A 20,384-nucleotide genomic window follows, 5' to 3' on the forward strand; every position below is an offset into this window, starting at 1 on the left:
TTTCTGCGACCACGGGATGTGTTAGGAAATAAAGTAAAACATAACAGATATTATGAAAAAGGAAGAATTGTATTCATTGTAATTGAATGCCGTTTAAATTTAGACTCGTGATTTTGAGTTTTTATATTTTTTTATTTAGCTTCCTACGGTATTTTTTTTATTATTTAGTGCAGACCCGTGAAAATTTACGAGTCAGTAATAATTCAATGGGGATAGCCAGGATTCTCGACAAATCAGTTCCAATTTCGGAAATATAAATTATTTGATTTAATGCTTGTCTGAATTTTCCAAACAAACAATTCCAATTTTTTAAATATAATTTAAATTCAATGCAAGAGTTCTAAAGTACATTGAACTAGAGTTATTTAGTTAACGAAATTAGTGTTTTAATAAAATTATATTTTATCCTTCCAATACACCACAAGCAAAGATCTCTTTAAAATGATTTAGCTGTAATTAGATACCTCAGTAATTCTGAAATGAAGTATAGGTTGGTTGTGTGCAATAACATATCTTTTTTAAATAGTTTTTTATATTTGTATTTAAAGATTTACCCTCATGAAAGCTGTGCTTATGGGGATAGGAGCGTTATTAAAATGGTTGATGGGTTATTGAATTATTCATTTTTTACAATTTTGCAAACAGAGCATATTTCAAAAGTTGTCATACAAGATGGCTCCCAGGCAATTCCTCTCACCTTTGATTTGGCTTCAATGTCACTCATACAAAATCGCACTGATGCTCTGTCCTGGGCCTTTTAGGTTCGCGGAAATGCGTTGTTTAAGTTTATACCTACTGAATAAAATAAATCGCATTGCAAACGATTTTGAAAAACTATTGATTTGGATTGAAAATTAGAATGAGAAATCATAATATTATTGATGTATGTTTTTGTCGAATCTGTCATTGTCGAATTTTGTTCAGCTGTAGCTACTTTGTAGGTAGGTAGCTACATACCATTTTCTCAAATTTATTTATTTATTCGTGTAATAAATAAATAAATTTACAGTGGCATTTTATTAAAGTTATTGTAAACCATCGATATACGTGATTTTTTGCAGAGGGATAGTTGGAGGGCTGGGAAGTGACATACTTTTCTACTACTGAAAATTTGTTGTATTGTAATTTTTCCCTTATACCACGCGATCGAAGCTGCGAGATAAAACTACTTATTTAAATATAGTATTTAGCGATCTACAATTTCATGTATATATTTTTTAAATATTTGAGAAACCAACCGAATAATTGCTACACGGAGAAAACTTACTGGTATGAATTACTGTTAATTAATTAAAAATTCTTGTAAAATTATTCGTTTTCCTGTTAGAAATGGGACTGCAGGCTTACAATGAATGAATTGAAAGAGTTCCTAACAAAGTATCGGTCAAAAGCGAATGTTTTGATAGGACGGCGGAACACGTGTTCATACAAATACTGATATTTCATATTGAAATACAGATATTGTTGCATTCCGTCATGATATCTATTAGGAAAAGAACACGTGTTTTCGATACATTCAGAATGACTAATGTTTTATCAGGAAGTTGGCATGCTGTCACTTTTTTAACATGATCATTTTTCTCCGTGTACATGATTTTTGTTCGTGTTGTTAGTTGTAGTTAAACAATGCAAATAATAGCGTACGTATGAAAAGTTCATTAGCAATAATCGCAAAAATACGCAATTTTAAAAAACAACTTTTTTAAATCACGGAAACATAATTTTTATGGGTAAATTATTGACGAATTTGCAATATTGACTATGCGTTCTTATAATTTTATTCTCAAACTTATTTATATAAACAGGAGGAAAAACTTTGCCAAAAATAGGTGGATTAAAAGTAATTATTACTCAATTCCGTGAAAAGTATTGAATTTCATAATCTAAGCATCGTAAATTATGAAAATAACAGCCATAGAATGATTAAATAATTTGAGTAGATAGATTGTTGTATATTAAAAAATATTGTTTAGTCAAAGCAGGTAACCCCACCGGTGGCGGTCCGTAACTTTTCAGTGAGCTAGAGTTTTAAAACTGAAAAATACGACATAAATGATGAATTTTGTTTTCAAAATTCACTTTTTCGCATGCTGGGAAATAATTGCCCAAAAATAATTCTCATTAAAAATATAGAATAATTAAATATTCAATGAAAACGCAAGCTCAAAGAATGTCATATTAATTCATTATCAACACATGGCTTTCAATCTAAAATAAATCAAACGTGAATAAAATTATATCATGCAACCTTTCAATCTTCATAAACTTTACTGTATTTTTTACCGTCGATTGGATTGAAACCATATAAAAGCTTTAATGGAAGTTAAATAATTAAATAAAAGACTAAAACAATGAGTGATCAAATCTAAGCCTATAAAAACTAGTTCAATTGTAAAATTATATTCGGTAATGGTAGATTTTCACGTTCCTATTAAACATGTTTATTGAAACATTTAGTTGAAACCCGTTTTTGGCCACAAACGGCACCGGTTTGCTGTGTAGTTGTGTACGTCTATTTCTCAGAAAACAGCTCATCACTTCTTAACCATTTCAATGACTTATACCTATCGTGGTATTTCTTCCTTTTATGAAGCTTTATTTGTGAAAATTGGAAAGTCCAATGAAAAAAAAATTGTTTGCAATAAACAGTTCAGATCAGTTTTCTATTTGACCTGATCTAAACGCAGATTGAAAAAATTGTAATCTTCATAATTTTGCACTTTTCACTCAAATCAAGACCATAACCACTCGACCACGGAAGCCATCGACTATTTATAAAAGTCTGTTCTTTACATGCAATAAATATACCTACGTTTTATGAGGGGTTTATGAAGCACCCACAGAGGGATTCAGAGAAAACACTCGAACAAAATTTAGTTCGGGGAAATAGTAGCAAAATATTAGGAGATGTAGAAATTTGTTGTAAAAATAGGTATGAAGTTTTAACATACATATTATAATGATTACTGTACACTTCAAAGGTGTCTACTTTTATCGTGACATTCAAAGGGTTGAAAGGCGTGCCTTTTTGTTAAATAATGTGCACAGAAAATTATTTTAGCCACACTTCAAGAAAACATTCCATACTTATTGACTAAATTCATCATCAAACTTCGGACTATTCGCATAGTTTAAGACAGATATCTTATCTACACAACTCTTGTTTCTGTTTCTTCCGTGTTACCCTTTTACGTCTATTACTAACTTATTCTGCATGGAGATTACTTTACATTACTTCTAGCCATTTCTACCCTGACTTGAGTGCTTAACTGTTTTCCCAACAAAACGGTTAAGGCGATGCCATACGTAGTAATGCAAAATCATGTGTTTTTGGTTTGAAAATTTGGTCGCATAGAAATGTTTCAGATGCTTTAATTAAATACTGCGAGTAGAATATATCTTGGACTTTGAAATAATCGAGAATTTTTTAGACAAATCTTTTTATAAGCCCAGAAAAAAATAATGTACTAGGCCTATGAAAACTGCTTTAAAGTTCAAAATCTCCTACTTACGAACCCATTTTCGGTTATGATTTTCTTGTATAATGTGGCAAATTAGGTTATTTATAAAATGATCGAAAAAAAAGTATTTATGCCTGAACATCCACAAAAAAAATAAAAGGCACTTTATGGCCATGTTTTTTTCTTGCATAAATCAAAACAGGCGGATGGTGTTAAGCGGGAATTTAAACCTTATCGCCATCTACCTAAGGGTTGTTATTGATAGCGGCTAAATTTGAAATATTACACGACGTAGTGCATCGCCTTAAATATTATATATTTACTGGCTTTTACGAACATGTGTTGTACATAATAATTTAATGGAACAATAATCACAAAGTATTATTTGCCATCGATAATGTGTAGAACCTAAACATATAGTATGATGCTAATATTGATCATTAACAAAAAAATAAACGATCGGTCAGAGGCTGAGTTGGCATCGCGTTTGGATCCCACTCAGGCGTCGTACGTTCGGTTGACAAGTCGTCCATTTCGACAAAAGCAGCAAAATTTTCCGCTTACTGTGGTCTTAGTAGAAGATTTCCAAATATTGCCAGGTTATTCGTAACCTGACAATAATTATATTTCTTAAAAAAATTAAAAAAAACATCGAAGTCTGACATTATAACCTTTTTGTAACTGTGATTCTTGTTCCGTGCAGTTGAACTCATCTCTTATTTCTGCTAAGGTATTGCCAACTGCATGCAATCTAGGTACAAACGAGTTAAATGACTCAGTCCCGATATTGTTATTGCGATTAAAAATAATTATAGGTCGAGTAGTTCTGGTTGGTATATATGGAAGATTGAGTAAATCAAGGCTGTCTATAATTATTACAGTGAATGCGTGATTTTTTCGGGAGTAGAAAACCAAAACGAAACGAATGAACACGTCATCATAAAACTAGCCCGCCCTGAAGCAAATGTTGCTAATTCATTTTTTTGTGAATAACGGGTGTACCAAATAATGCTCCCTACGGTACTATATCCCCAGTTGAAGTTTATTATGAGATGAAAGTGAGTGAGGGAAGAAAGAGACCGAAAGAGGAAGATGAAGGTTGGAAAGCACCTGGCCACTAAAAACGGCCACCATATCACCGGGACGACACTGAGAATATCTACCACTTTAAATGCTGTCGACACCGAGTTTGCAAAATCGTAATAATTCAGACAGCAATACTAGGTTTATTGTTTTGTGATTTGACAAAGATTTGATAAATAACTGAACATTCTGACACAACTTTTTAATACCCTTATAAGGAGATTACTTACTCGTATACTAAACAGAATTGTTCATAACATAGCATATTTCTTATGTAAAATATCATTTTTATTGTTAATCCACGTATCGTTCGTATATCACTTTTCACAGATAAACAATCGAAAAAATATTTTCGCTTTTGATTTCTGTAAAATTCAGTTTCATGTCCTTGTTCTAATGTCTAATAATATTCAAAGGCCATATGTTTTATTACTTTATTGATTATCTTAAATCAACAAAGCGTATTATGTGTTCTCGCCAAGTCATTTCGATAATTCATACATAATTGAAAGAACATCCTTAAGGCGATTTAACCAGCGGACGAGAATTCAAATTTCGTTAAAAGACGATCTCGCGATCGGACGTTTTTTTAGACCGAGACAGAAATACCGAATTCATTCCGCTGCGAGCCGTACACTCGCGCGGCAGTGAAAACTACAGCATGGTTCCGATGAAATAACAATTATTGTTGTTTAATTCTTGGTTGTAGCTTTCTTCCTTATAAGTAGTTACATACATATTTGTAAATTATACGTCGGAGTGCGTAAACATAAATAAATACAAATGCAGTGCGTTGACATGGTAGATATAAAATATGTAGGTATATAAATATACATTTAAAAAAAATTTCAAATATTTGTTTAATTTGTTTTTTTTTTTAAATATTTTACACGAGTTTTCCAAAGGTGAGTAAAAATCTTTTGTTTTACTTATTTATTCGTTTGTCCGAAAGGTATTACCGGTAAGTTTTATTTCTAATACTTATCTTCAAAGTATTACTTGATTTGATATGTATGACATTGAAAAGAGGGTTTATTCCTTACAACTGTAGTAGTTTATATATTAAAACTAGGTTTTATTTCCAACTATTTTCTACGGTACCTACCTACATATGTAGTTATGCGATTGCATAATATTGTATCGCTTTCATGTATTTGTTTTCATGATTAACGGAGCGACCTGACTCGTCTAATTTTCGAAATGTTATTAAATTCACGAGTAAAAATTATAGGTTTGTATGTCAAAAATAACCTTGTTTTTTTTTCCTAAAACAAGAAGCTCAATTCACAATATGACATTATGAAACTGACAAAAAGTAACACAAAAAACATTAAATATGTTGAATTATACCAATGTAATAGTGAATTGGACAATAAAATAGAAATTATGAACAAAAAAATGATTTGAATCGCACATCACGAATCGAAATTCATTTGGTTCGTGTCACTTTTTGACTACCAATCACAAACAGTTTCACGTACTTTGGCATAAGTTTTAACATTTATACATGAAAAAACGATAACAGACATAAACTCCTGTCCATAGTTGATTCTTTTCCCTGGAAATTAAAGAACACAAAATTATCGCCAAATGTTATAAAAAATATGTGCTTATTCTGACTGATTCTTTCGAACGACCCTGTAGCATGTAAGTACGAACAATGTACACGGATAATTAAATATCACTAACCTTTGTTATTTCTGAAAATATATCTCCCACGTACGTTTTTGATGTCGTAATTTGTGCTATCTAATAAAACTTTTTTTCGAGGGTATTTTCCTCCTCATTTTTAAGCGAGGAATTTCTTTAAAATGTTATCAAGTAGACTGGCGTGGAATAGACGTCCGCTCGCCGCCCTGTCGCAGCGGGGAATGATAAAATTTCGGCTTGCGCCGGGGCAAGACACAAACAACAAACGCGAATCGAAATTAATTACTATTATATACTTTAAGAATATATTTTTTGGTCATAAATTATTTCTAATGTTTCAATTATGTCTTGGTAAATTATTTTTCTAAAAAAATCTGAACTATACCAATTTGTAAGACCATAAATAAATAGTCAAATTGAGGGATTTTCGTCACAAAACGCGTGCTCGGATTTATTTATTAGTAATTTTATTTGAAATAAAAACAAAATTCTTATACATACATATGATAGATAATTTATTGATTGTTTATACATTATTATTCAATGATTTGAAATATTTGTTGTATAATACAACTTCACCTTTGAAAATGCAACAAATCTGCGCATCGTCCAACGGTAACACTTTATTATGATATGAAAATAATATTATTTTTCAAAATTTTACATCTTACTTTACAAGATAAAATAACGATCTTTCGAAATCAATTTGTGTTTTTTTCTAGAAAAGTGTCCATACGTCTAAAAGTGGCCTCAAAAATGCCAAATTTCAGGTCAAGTCTACCTATTTCGCGGGCGTTGTGTAATGTTATTGTAGAAGGTTCATAGTTTAGATTCTGTTGATCAAATAATAAAAATTCCACGAATTTTCTATGTGACGTTCATTATTAATATATTTTATTTTTTTTTTCTGTACATTGTATCTTTTTTTACGTCGTATAATTTTTAACCTCACTCGGACAAGCCTGTGTTGAGGTATGTATGATCATAACATCAATACATTTTCACAAAATCTTACGCTAATCTGCAACTCTTACACTTGAGTTGGGAGCCACCTCAGGTTTGAAGCCCAGATAAAACCGAAAGTAGATGAAAATTTTACTATCTGATTCAAACGAAATTTGTAATGCATATTTGCATCATAAATGTGTACATGTAAATGTATCTAAATTTTATAATCTCCGTCAAGAATTCTGTGTTTGTTCTACCGGTATTTCAGTGGAAGGTGATCCGAAGAACAACAATGGCAATTCGGTGCAACTGGGAGGCATGCTAGACGCTCTCCCAACATTTGTAAAGTAAATAGATTTTTTCTTGTGTAGTAGTTTGTCTACTGTGGGTAAAGTTTTCAATCTCGGGATTTCGAAAATCGAGATCCCTTGAATCCCGGGCCCTTATCGGCACCGTAATCCCGGTGCTGCGCTTTTCTTAATAGCGTAATTGTTTCAACTGTGGAAATATCTTTTATTGCACAATATTCTAATAAATTATTAATTATTCTGATAAGAATAAAGATTCTGGGGTTGGTTATATTTTAGAATTACATTCTGTATTTATTCTCGTGTTTTGGAGCGTTTGAACTAAACGTGTATCGGAATTAGACTTTAAATTGTGGAACAGATAGATTTAAATCTGTCTCTACAAGAAAAGCTAGATAAAGCTATTGATCATGGATTTAAAACTAAAATTTCTTCAGAAATAAGAATAAACAGAGATGCATAAAATGTTATTCAAACTTATTTAAATGAACTGGAAAATTTGCATTTCGAAACCCCATGCTACGAAGATTTAAAATACAAAAATGGAAAATAAAATAAGATTATCTATAAATTACAAAAACCTTTTGTCTAATTGAGGCCGCATTACAAGTCTTCTCTTTATTGTCCACAGCTAGCTCTATTGAGGTGGTTTTTCACAAAAAACTGCGTTTTATAAATTATCCAACTATCATTAATTTTAGATATTTTATTTTTATTTTGTGCAGCTACTTTTATAATATATACACTATAGGAAAGACCCTGGGCCAACGTACGCAACGTATGCAATACTAAGTTCGCAGGTCATTGTGCACACTTGTCTTACGCACGCAAAGCAAATTTGTATCTTAGACTATCGAAATTCAATGGATTTTACCTTATAAATTACTTCGTGACGTCTTATCAGGTATATTAGTTGTTCATCTCACATTTTACCTACAAAACGAGCAATAAATATGAATAAATTCCAAACGTCAAACAAACATAACTTTACGCCAAAACAACTTTTTGGAAGGCATTTCTCTACCGCCATATTTCTTTCACGTGTAATACGCCGATATAGACAACGCAAATCGGCCTTGCATAAGGAGCATAGGATTACGTTTCATGTTACAAGTGTGTTTCTCAAGAATCTATTTCCACGGAAAATTGTATGGATTAAATTGTTCGTATATTTTAATGCATTGCCAACGTGGGCAATGTGTATCCTTACCTAATGGGTTTCAAGACTTTCGTGATAAGATAATACGTTTGATATTGTCTATTGGTATACATTTTTCACGTGTTTGATTTTCTTGATGATATGATATCTTTTAATGGTCTGTTACTTTAATCGATTAAATTCAAAATATAACAATCATTGAGGAAAATAAATAATCATGTATTTTATGATAAAATCGGTAGGTTTTTCCCGAGTGTATATTTTTTTGGAAAAATAAATGTTTTTTTATCTTCATAAGCCTTTTGGCGGCCAGCTTTGAAAAAAAAACATAATTGTTTTAAAACATTTATTTTATATGTTGTAAAAGCATATACTGACTACTAACATCTTATTTCTATGACATTTATGCACATATTCTTTATAGAATTTAGGCCTAATCCACCTCTATTATGACCTCTTACAAATGTTTTCGGTTTAAGGCGATGCACTACGTCGTTTAATATTTTGAATCGAGGCGCCATCAATAACACTCCTTACGTAGATGGCGATAAGGCTTAAATTCCCGCTTAACACCAACCAGCTGTTTTGAATATTTCTATTTTTGAGACCGATAATTCGTGGTGGAATTCCATTATAATATATTATAATAAAACAAATAAAAAACTTTATTCCACTTAATTTTATTTTGACCGTAACCGGTTTCAGCTCGTCAAAGCCATCTTCAGACTGGTACACAAAATTCTTAGTCTACGGTTTATATACACAACATATGGGGGAGGGGGGAGAGGGGTAGTTTAAAACCCTATAAACTACCCCTCTCCCCCCTCCCCCATATGTTGTGTATATAAACCGTAGACTAAGAATTTTGTGTACCAGTCTGAAGATGGCTTTGACGAGCTGAAACCGGTTACGGTCAAAATAAAATTAAGTGGAATAAAGTTTTTTATTTGTTTTATTATAATATACAGCTGTTTTGATTTAGGCATGAAAAAAACGTGGCCAAAAAGTGCCTTTTATTTTATTTTGTGCATGTTCAGGCATAAATATTTAAATGTTTTCCGATCATTTTATAAATAACTTTATTTGCCACATTATACAATAAAACCATAACTGAAAATGGGTTCGTAAGTAGGAAATTTTGAACTTTTAAGCAGTTTTCGTAGGCCTTATAAATTATTTTATTTTGGGCTTATAAAAAGGCTTATGTAAAAAATACTCAATTATTTCAAAGGCCAAGATGTATTATACTCGCGGTATTTATTTAAAGCATCTGAAACATTTCTAAGCGACCAAATTTTCAAACCAAAAACATATGATTGCATTACTACGTAGTGCATCGCCTTAACTGATTAAGCCCATCTCATAAATATGTGCCTGTGTCTTTTTCAGAATCAGATGATATTACAATAATTTTAAATCCATCTTCATCCGTTAACTGTATTACGTGTCTAAAATATTAGCACTTGAAAAAATGGAAAAGAACATGTTCAATGAGGCAAAATAATAATTTGAACCCTTTGAGCCGTGAGTATATTTGAAAAAAAAACATAGATATCTGATTTTTTTCCCGTCACTATCGACAGTGAATATAAATTGACTGATTTAATTTTTCAGTTTCAGGTAAAACTTTTTTTTTTAGCTAGTAGTTCAGCCGGCAGCCATTTTTTAATTTTGTTCAAATAGACCGCCGCGAATAGTATCGCCCTGGTGATAGACCACCATTCATTCACAAATAACAATATTATGGAAAAAAATTATTGACGTTATTTGTTTAACAAGAATCGTTTTTCCCGTCTTCAAACAAAGGCGGATCTTATTATTAGTTAATTTATTCATATATTATTATATCCAAAAGTAATATTTTTTTAGTTTTGGTCTACGTGCAAATTTCCTGTAGGAAAATGGTTTAACGGAATTTTGTATTGAAAACAGATTTTGATTGTTTTATTATGTTACCAATGATTAATAAATTTGAAATGATAATTCGCTAACACAAATAAATTTAAAAATACTAATTTGTAAACACATTAAATATTCCTGTTTTATTGGATTTTTTGATATTTTTCATCGATGTCGTAATAAGACGATTTCAGGTTTGAAAAAATAATATTTACTGAACGATTAAAACGGCCACCATCTTGAAACGGAACGTAACCGGAATGTACAAACAAATCAACCGACAAACGAATTGCAAAACGGTCGAGTTAAAACAGGACTTCGTTAACAAGCTATCTACGTAGGTAAAATTGTTATCAATGCGCTTTGTTCATCACAATTTTTTTTGTGAGTGCCGCACAAAAGTCTCAACTACTCCCAACCGTCTGCAGCCAGTGATACTAAGGGATCCCCAGTTGGGGTATGTTGTGGGGAGCGAAAGGAGATGGGAAAAATGAAATAGGAAAGTACCTGGCTATTCAGATATGGTCAACAAACACGTGTAAAGCCATTGTAGCAATGCTTGAATTCTGAATGGTGGTCTTAGGGGATGCTGAGTGTATCTTTCAATCTAGTCAAGAACCTTTCCCATCGAACACGATGGCCGTGTAGGGTCAAATGTTGTATTTATTATCTTGCGTCTCAAAAATTATCAATTTAACAGTTTTTGCAAAGACACGGCGGTTACTGTTTATCTAGTGTGTTTATGTAACGAATTAGAAAATGTATTCATTTTAAAAAAACCAAGTAAATTTTTATGAACGAATTTTTATCAATGATTTTTAAAACTAGGCAGCATAAATATAACTGATATGAAAGATATAGTATCTTATATTTATAAGATAATTATCTGGTACTCTGTTTGATGTAACAAAAGTCTCATTAAATTATTGCTTTTGTGGAAAATGGATTTTTTTTAATGTTGCGCTTCAATGAGTAAACTTTTTTATTTTATTTCAATAATGCATAAGAGTTCCAACATTTACATTACAACATACCCAAATTTACATTATTGGGGTATGTTGTGAGGCTGAAAAAGGTTAAGAGGGAGGGAAATAGATAGGGAAAATCAAGGTTGGAAAGACACGGCTAATGCCATTTGAACAACGCACAGTGGCCAATTTTGATGATTTGGCGCGACATCGCTCTCGGCGTTCGACCATTTGGCATCATTGATGTTTTTTTTAAGTATTAAAAAGAAATACTTAATTTTCGTTAATTCTTATTTGTCGAAATGTTGATAATGATTTTAATGCTTTTATAAAAAAAGTAGCGTGTAACTTGGGCGCTAAGTTTGTATTTTATAGATTATGATGTTATTTTCAATGGTTTTTTTTAATGTCAGTGATTAATTGAGAACACATTGGTAAAAAAAAATCATTTCGGGAACATGCCGATCTGGGGTCAATGTCACTCCAGCGCTCAAATTTAGGCCACTGTGCAACGTTTTGATTCTGGATGATGGTCTTTAACCAGGACAATGCTAAACGTATATTCTACCCTTTTTGAAATTTTGTGAAGCGATGAGGAGAAAATGAAAAATATAAATAGGTAGGAGAAATAATAACCTTGGATTAATCAGGTCAGGATTAAGCAAGGGAGCAAGGTAATTACAATTATCAATAGACCGAAAATATTACAAAAAAATCGTTGTGACTATAAATTTGATATCCTCCGTGGTCGCTGGGTAAGGCTTTCGACTAGCAATCCGGAGGTCAAGGGTTCAAAAAGATTTGTTTAAATCACAATTTATCATTTGAAATAATATATGTTATACATACGGCATGTTCCAAAGTGGTAGATATTCTCAGTATCGCCCTGTTGTAAGACCAAATTTCAGAATTGAAACGTTGCTTGAAATGTTTGATGACCATATCTCAATAGCCAGTTAATTTCTCAACTTACTCTTCCCCATCTCCTTCCTCTCCTCACTACCTTCAGCTTCACAACATAACCCTACTGGGAATGCCATAGTCTCACTGGCTCCAGACGGCTGGGAGCAGTTGAAAAAAAAAGAGTTGTGTACAATCTATTTTATGCGAAGTCAAATAATCATAAAGTCATTACTTTCTTCTTAAATTTGGTGCTTAGCTATTTGTATAGATTTATTATCTATCACGATATGTACATAGGCACCTAATATTGCTATCAGATTTATTTATCAATATAATGTAAACGCAAGCCTAGACATTGCTTGTTCAGATATTAATTTAGTGTGTGTATATTTTAATCACAACAAATTGGTAAGTATAGTAGCGAAAATATTAATGATTAGATTAGGTACGCCGAAAACACGCTGCAGAGATAAAAAAAAACATACGTAGGATTGGCGTTTCATTTCTACTTCAGCTGCGTATACAATCGTGCCGCAGTGTTATTATCCGCGATATGCAAACACGAATGGCTCAATAATAATGTATATTAATTAATTAATTATATTATTAAAGTATCCACATCCTTGTCAGAATATGGACGAAGCCATCTGAAACTTATTTTGTCCAATATCTAAACGGAGAAAAATGAGTATTGCTATTTTATTAAGAATCCCTTTAAATTATTGGAAATCCGGTTTAAAACAAGATTGCAGGCCTTGACGAAATAATTAACAGGTTTCCTGATAAACTTTTAGTAAAATATGAATATATTATAACGATATCGCAACACGTATTCATAAAAATTCTAATATTTTAGTATTTCGTCATTATCTGTATATTATCAAGACGTGCATGAATACGTGTTCTGATATATCGGGAATTCAATAAAAGCTTATCAGGAAACAGCCTGCAATCCCGTTTTTAACTGGATTACCAATATTTGAAAAGATTTTTAATATATTAGCAATACTCATTTTTCACCTTGGACATAATTTAATGGTCGTCGCTACGACCTTTTCTAGACACCACACGGCAGAACAGATGATCTAGTACAGCAGAACATGACTAGAGGAACGGTGATATTGATTAAAGTTTTTAAAACAGTAGACATATTTAATTACTCTTTAACTAACGTTAAAACTTTTTTGTGTGCCTGTCTTTTCAAATGTTCAGAATGTTAAAATAAGAGTTTGTGTACATGTCTTCTCAAATGTTCAGAATTTTAAAATATGAGTTTGTGTACATGTCTTCTCAAATATTCAGAATGTTAAAATAATATTTTGTGTACCTGTCTTCTCAATTGTTTAGAATGTTAAAATAAGAGATTATTTACCTATCTTCTCAAATGTTTTAAGAATGTAAAAATAAGAGTTTATGTACATGTCTTATCAAATGTTCAGAATGTTAAAATAAGGTTTTGTTTGCCTGTCTTTTCAAATGTTCAGAATGTTAAAATAAGAGATATTGTATAATAAATTAAATAAATAAATAAAAAGAGTCGAGTCATGATCAAGTAAATGTAATACTTGAGTCGAGTCATGTAAAGAGTTTAATATGGGATTGTTTTGCTGTCCATCCTCTCAACCTCACCATGTATTGAAATAATCCACCCGTCTCAGTAGAACTTTAAAAGTCTCTCAAAAATAAGACATTCAGAATCTGAATCATTATTTGAATTGACACAGAGACTTAAAAAATCTTGCAGAATCATTATGAATTAAAAATTTTAAGATACCAGTACTAATAATAACATGTACTCATTTCTACTATATATGAAATCAATTCTGTGACGCATCGCATGTTTTCAATAAAATTATTTACCCAAGTTAAAATATTAACCAGCAGCAAAAACAAATTTTATGACACATTCAATTAAAGAATAATGTCCTAAAATCATCTGTAAACGTATACATTATACCTTTTTTTTTTTTTTTTTTAAAAAGAAAGACAAACATTCCTGGGTCACGGATAACCCAACAATGTTTGAAAATCTCCTACTACCACCACAGAAAGCCGAAAATGTTGCTTGTGTTGTGATGGAGGACTTAGCCAGCCGAGGAATCGAACACGCGACGCTCGGGTGAGACCCAAGCGCTATGCCCACTCAACCACTGACCTACCCACTTAAATGCAATAACTTTTATATTTTGCAACGAATCATTGAGAAAACGAATTCTTGGAAACAAATTCACCTCAAGTAGCGACGTATTAGGAAGCTTACCGTATTTAAGAGATACCAGGGTATCTAGCACAGTCGATCGACAAAGGTTTTATCAATAATGTCGGTAACTTGTCGTCGTTTGTCGGTAACGAATAAAAAAAAGTTCACAACGACTAGCGATCTTTATTTATTCGATGTAAACTGTTGTTTATACGTTAGCCAACTGCAGTCGTGCTCTGGAACGAAGACAAGTTATCGACATAAATCTTTATATCATGTATGTAGATAAATCTTTTATCGATCGACTGTGCTAGATATCCTAAACGATATTTTCTCATAACGTGATATTATTGTTGAATCACCATCGCACATATTTTTACTATCTTTCTACTACCATTCACAATGTGAAAACTTGTTCCTCTCTTTTCTATTTTCTATAGTTCACTCTGTTGTGTATTATGCATTTGTAAATTATATATTATGAACCTACGCTATGTATTATTATTATTTTTCATACAATTAGCAGTTTAAAAACTTTTTTCCTCGTGAAAATATTAATATGGAAACATATGAAATGCTTACTGCGGTTAAAAGTCAATGAATCCTCCTAGATATCTTCATTTATCCCATATTTTTAGGTTCTACAATTTGGCACATGGTGGCAAGTGATCAATCAAAAAAGTTTTTGCAAATTTGCCATAATATGCCAAAAATCGCTCGAGTGGGTGTTAGAAACTTAAATGAACATTCATGCATTATATTCATTTTGGTTTTTGTTATTTATAACAATATAAATTTTAAATTTAAATAACGGCCATCAAGGTTTTTTTAATTAATAATTAATTAGTAACTACTTTTTTTCCGTTTTATTAATTTTTCTTTTTGTAATTTGTCTTATAATGACGTGTAAACAAGAAAATCAAAATGCTTAATGATTTCATTCCCAAATTTAGTTTATTCCAACTCGTTAGGAGAAAGTCATGTCTTTTGCAAGTAATAAAACAAATTGAAGCCTACTTTTACGAAATATAATATTACTTGGCAGATCCGTGAAAAATTACGGCAAATTATCATTTTGATTTGTGAAGATACACTATATTTATACCTCTTATGAAAAGGATAGCCATTCAAAGAATATGTATATGAACGGGCCGCTAAAGTATGTCCACTGGACCTAGTTCGGTAAAAACACGCGCCTCGACTCAGTAAAGTGTCTTCATCGTGTCTATTAATTCATCCGAGCATCCGTCAAGCATTCGAACAAAACAAATAGGTACGCATTTCAAATAAAGAATTTTTCATTCATAAAATCATATTGGTACCTACTTGCCTTGTCTAATGTAATAAGTAATTCGAATTTTGAAAAATAAAAGTTTATTGAACTTGAATAATGTCACGCACTACGCAGGAATATTTCATATTACTTACTTACCCATGCACGGACGACCGAAAATAGTATTTTTAATGGAAGCTAAAATATTCTTTACTTTGAAGTTTATTGATTTTTAGAATTTGGAGGTTTTTTTTTAAAATTCGCTTGTATAATATACGAATAGCAATTGGAATTATTTATTTTATTTTATTAATCTTAAGTTAGCTCACATCTTCGTGTGTGCTAATAGTTTTATAAACATATAAACATGTACATTGTTTGGCAAACATAATCTTTCTTTAAATATTTCAATAAAGTCACAAAAAAGAAACATTAATAATTGAGATAGACATATTTTCTTAATTCATTTTTGAACTTATTAATATTTTCTGTCACAGCAATTTCCTTCGGGATTTTGTTATAGAGTTGAACGGCCTGGTACATCAGAGATTTTTGGGTGCTTGTTTTTTTTCTTATGATACAAAATAAAATTATAGATAATTTAAATAAACATTTATTTGATAACAACAAAGAGAATTTCAAATAAAGGCATCGTTTCCAAATAATAATTAAAAGATTTTTCATTTTGGAATTAGATTAGTATTAAGTATGCATGCCTAGAAGTGTAATTATCATATAAAAGTTTTGATTTGTTCAAAACCACTTTAATGCAATATTTTTAATTACACTTGAATATCATCTAGTGTTTGTAAGATCGACAATAACATATTGGATGAAGTGACGAACAAAATATAATACCAGTCCAGAATAGATTTAATTTATTAGGAAAAAAATTTTTTTACAAGTAATGATGTACCTACCATACAAATTATTTGATGGTTCGCTTAGGCTAGTACGAAATAATGACAAGTACTTTATTGATTTAATTTTTTGTGATATATTAAATACGTATAATAAGAGAAATTATACAAATTACTAATTAAAAAAAAACAATTATTATTGCTTATAATAAATAGTTTGTTATCCTTTGTACTATGCATAAAAACGATGTCTTGTAAACATTTGTTTACCATTCAAATAAAGATAGTGTTTAACATTAAAACATTTAGTTAAAATTTTGGGTCTGCCACTATACAAAGGGCTATCCCATCAAAACCGTTGTTTCAACTATTTCCCAATTTTACAAAAAGGTTAATTTCCTCAATTATTCGAATAGGAATTGGTCGTTGCTCAGTTCCCTCTCACCTTTTTAAAATTCTCGTGCTTGACTCCCCAGATTGTAGTTTCTGTGGTATACTAGGTAGCTAGAGAAGTGTGAACTATAGATCTCACCTTTGTTGGTTGTAACTTTGATTGTAACTCTCTAAGAAAAAATCCTCCCTTCTCCCAAGCCTTATCTGAAATTGCCTACCCTCCGTTCAACATCTCATCTCTTCTAAGTCTGAACTCGATTACAATCTTCCTTATAATTATGAAATTTGTTGATTTAAATAAAATTAGTATATAAGTTCGTCTTTCCACTCTCCATCGTTTGAAATGGTGGCTTATAACACCCTTTAAGAGTGAAAGCCAGAAATATTAAAAAAAAAGTGTTTGGGTTTTTCAACAAAATTGAACCAGAAGATCCCCTCGTATAGCATTCCAAAATGTAAGGGAAACGTCAGTGCCTCCAGTGTGCATAAGAAAGGTTTTCAACTCTTGTACAGGGTGGGGCAAATGTAATCACCCGATGTTCTTTTGCAGATATTTCTTTTCTTGATGATTAACTTTAGTACTGTTTGTTATTCCTCGTTCTTGCGGATTAAACCGATTTATGTATTGTCGATTTGTATTCTGCGTTTGTTTACTTTACAAATGTTAAAACCGAATTGACGTTTGGCGCCATTTGCAAAAGTTATAGCGTTTTCCAATAGGGTGATTACTTTTGCTCCATCCTGTATTACGAATTATTGAACATCACTTTCTGAAGGTAGGATTTTTACTCTGAAATGTGTTGAGCTGAACGCTTACAATAATTGAATTAATGAATACATATTCTTGTAAAATATAACAAGCAGTAATTGTTGAATGAAACACTAGTATATATTGAATTATTTCGCGGATAAGAGATAAGCCGCCATAGCTCAGTGGTCAGAGCTGTCGACCGGAAATCGAAAGGACACGGGTTATTTTATCAGGAGATTTTTCAATGTGGATGAGTGTTTCAGGCTAATAATTATTGCTTTTAAAATAAATATATATATTCGTGTTTTACTAACTTCTCAATTTCCTGATGGGCTGGAACTCCATCATCGGTTGATTCAGGATTGTAATCATGTCCTGCAGGTAAATAAATCCTATCAGGAACATACGAAGCAATTCCGTGAACGTGATTCATGATAACTGCAAAATCACATACATCGCACCTCGAAAACTATAATAACTTCTTTCACTTCTACGGGGGATTTAAAACGAGGAAAGACCGACACAAGAAACTCATTTACAAAGTCGTAGTCCAACAACCAATGAAATTCATTAATTTATTTTAAGTATACAGACGTTCGTCGCGCAGGACACGCTTGTAAAAACTAATAACTGAGTTTATCTCAAATCACACCATGTCCAATTTCATTTTTCACATATTTTTTAAATATAAATAATGCTAAAAACAGGTTTTAATTATTGTTGACAGCCGGCACTCAAGCCAAGACTCAATGCATGCACGCCAAGTCGCCGAGCGCACATCTGAAGTGTTTACGTTATTACGTGTTATTACCGGCGTGAATGATTTACGAATGAACTATTATTGCGATTTTCCGATTATTGTAAGTTGAATGAGTACGAGTAGTGAAATGTGTACACTTGTAGGCTGTATTCTGATTTTTCTGCGGTAGTCGATGAACTATTGAAATTTTGTCATTTCCCTATTGTTCCTTTCGCACCTTAAAAGAGCACGATTGGTGGACGGAGTACGCTTGTCGAGTGACTTTTGTACGGTAGTTGAACTAGTGAACTCTTGCGATTTTCCAATTGTCACTATCGTACGTTGAACGAGTACGAGTATCGAACGGTTTACGCTTGTATAGAGATTATCGTGCGGCCCGCGCGGTAGTTGACAGACTAGTGAGTCTCGTGCGGTAAACCTCGCTAATATGGTTCATTTTAATTTCAGTACTTAGTCATCGGGGGATTCCTTCACTAGTAGAACCAGCGAGACATCAGATAAGACAGTCAGCGGTGAAGTCATAATCTCTCAATTAGGATGCGTAAAATGAAAGAAAAATCGCGTTACAACCGGTAAACCGGTAAAAATATTACGCAATACATGTCGTATACCTACATAACCGTATGTGAAACTTCAAAAGAGTCTCTCAACTGCCTCCAACTGTCTGGAATCGTGGAGACTATGGCATCCCCAATTGGGGTATGTTATGAAGCTGAAGGTAGAGTGCGAAGGAAGTGGATGGGGAAGAGGAAGGTGGGGAAGTCCCTGGCTATTCAGATATGGTCACCAAACAAGGATAAAGCAATTTCAAGCAACTTTTCAATTCTGAATGGTGGTCTTACACCAGGACGATACTTGAGAGTATCTCACACTCTTGAAACAAGTCCTGCTAAGCCAATTGGGTTGGCTTGTCAACAGGTGCTTAAAGTTTAGTTATATATACATTTTTATAAGTTATAATTTACATCTTATATCTACAGAATCAACGATTTTTTCATACATATTAAAGTAAATATTTTTTTTCCGATAGCCAATTTTTCACCATATATTTAATCTTATTCATAGACTTACATTGCTTTATCGTGTCAGGTAATAAATTAAATATCTTCGGTATGTTGTATTCAAACGTCCTCTGTCCGTATTTATTATTAAATTTAGAAATTAAATTGTGAAATAACAAAAATTAATCAACTAAATTTTACTTCTGCATTCCGGGATTTAAACCCGCGGACTTAATGATTTAAAGTCAAGAGCCTTACCCTTTGACCACGGAGGCCGTCAAACTTACAAAATTTGCTTGTCGTGCAAAAGTTATTTGGTAGTTATTATACATACGTAGAATACAAAAATAAGTAACCAAAATAACGGAAAAAATTAAATATTTAAACCGGTATTTCGACAGCGAAATTTAGTCAACTTTACCGGTAAACCGATTCTGAAAATGCACACCCTGCCACACTTAGTCGTACATGAACTAACCGAGGACTCGTACAAGTAACACTCGAGTCGAATGAAAAAGTGACTACAATTCTATAGAGTACAACTCAACAGGAAATAAACTAACAGGACAATCAACGTTATTATATTTTTAATTGAAATTCATTGTGCTTGCTTTTTTCAGGGTCGTTTAAGTTGCTTCACTTTTGCAACCTTCACAGGAAGGATTCCCCTTTTTGTTTATTGTTATTACCTTATAAATAATAACAGTCTGTGCAATCAGTGATGATGATATACGTAGTATATTATTAAAAAGAGATTATCTATTTAC

The 20,384-nt window shown here is 32.0% G+C and overlaps 1 protein-coding gene across 1 annotated transcript in view; it reads right to left on the minus strand.

Annotated features, from left to right (window-relative positions):
* The window catches only part of LOC149419932 (uncharacterized), a 37,314-nt gene extending 18,335 nt beyond the window's left edge, over positions 1 to 18,979 (minus strand). The window contains exon 1 of the mRNA XM_089637093.1: positions 18,171 to 18,979. Coding sequence (XP_089493219.1) covers positions 18,171 to 18,289 — 119 coding nt within the window. The 5' untranslated portion in view covers positions 18,290 to 18,979. The remainder of the gene's footprint in view (positions 1 to 18,170) is intronic.
* Positions 18,980 to 20,384: the final 1,405 nt, after the last annotated feature.

This window comes from Hesperophylax consimilis, chromosome 11 (assembly GCF_061612785.1).
Source record: "Hesperophylax consimilis isolate HC1 chromosome 11, BYU_Hcon_1.0, whole genome shotgun sequence".
Taxonomy (NCBI): Eukaryota; Metazoa; Arthropoda; class Insecta; order Trichoptera; family Limnephilidae; genus Hesperophylax; species Hesperophylax consimilis.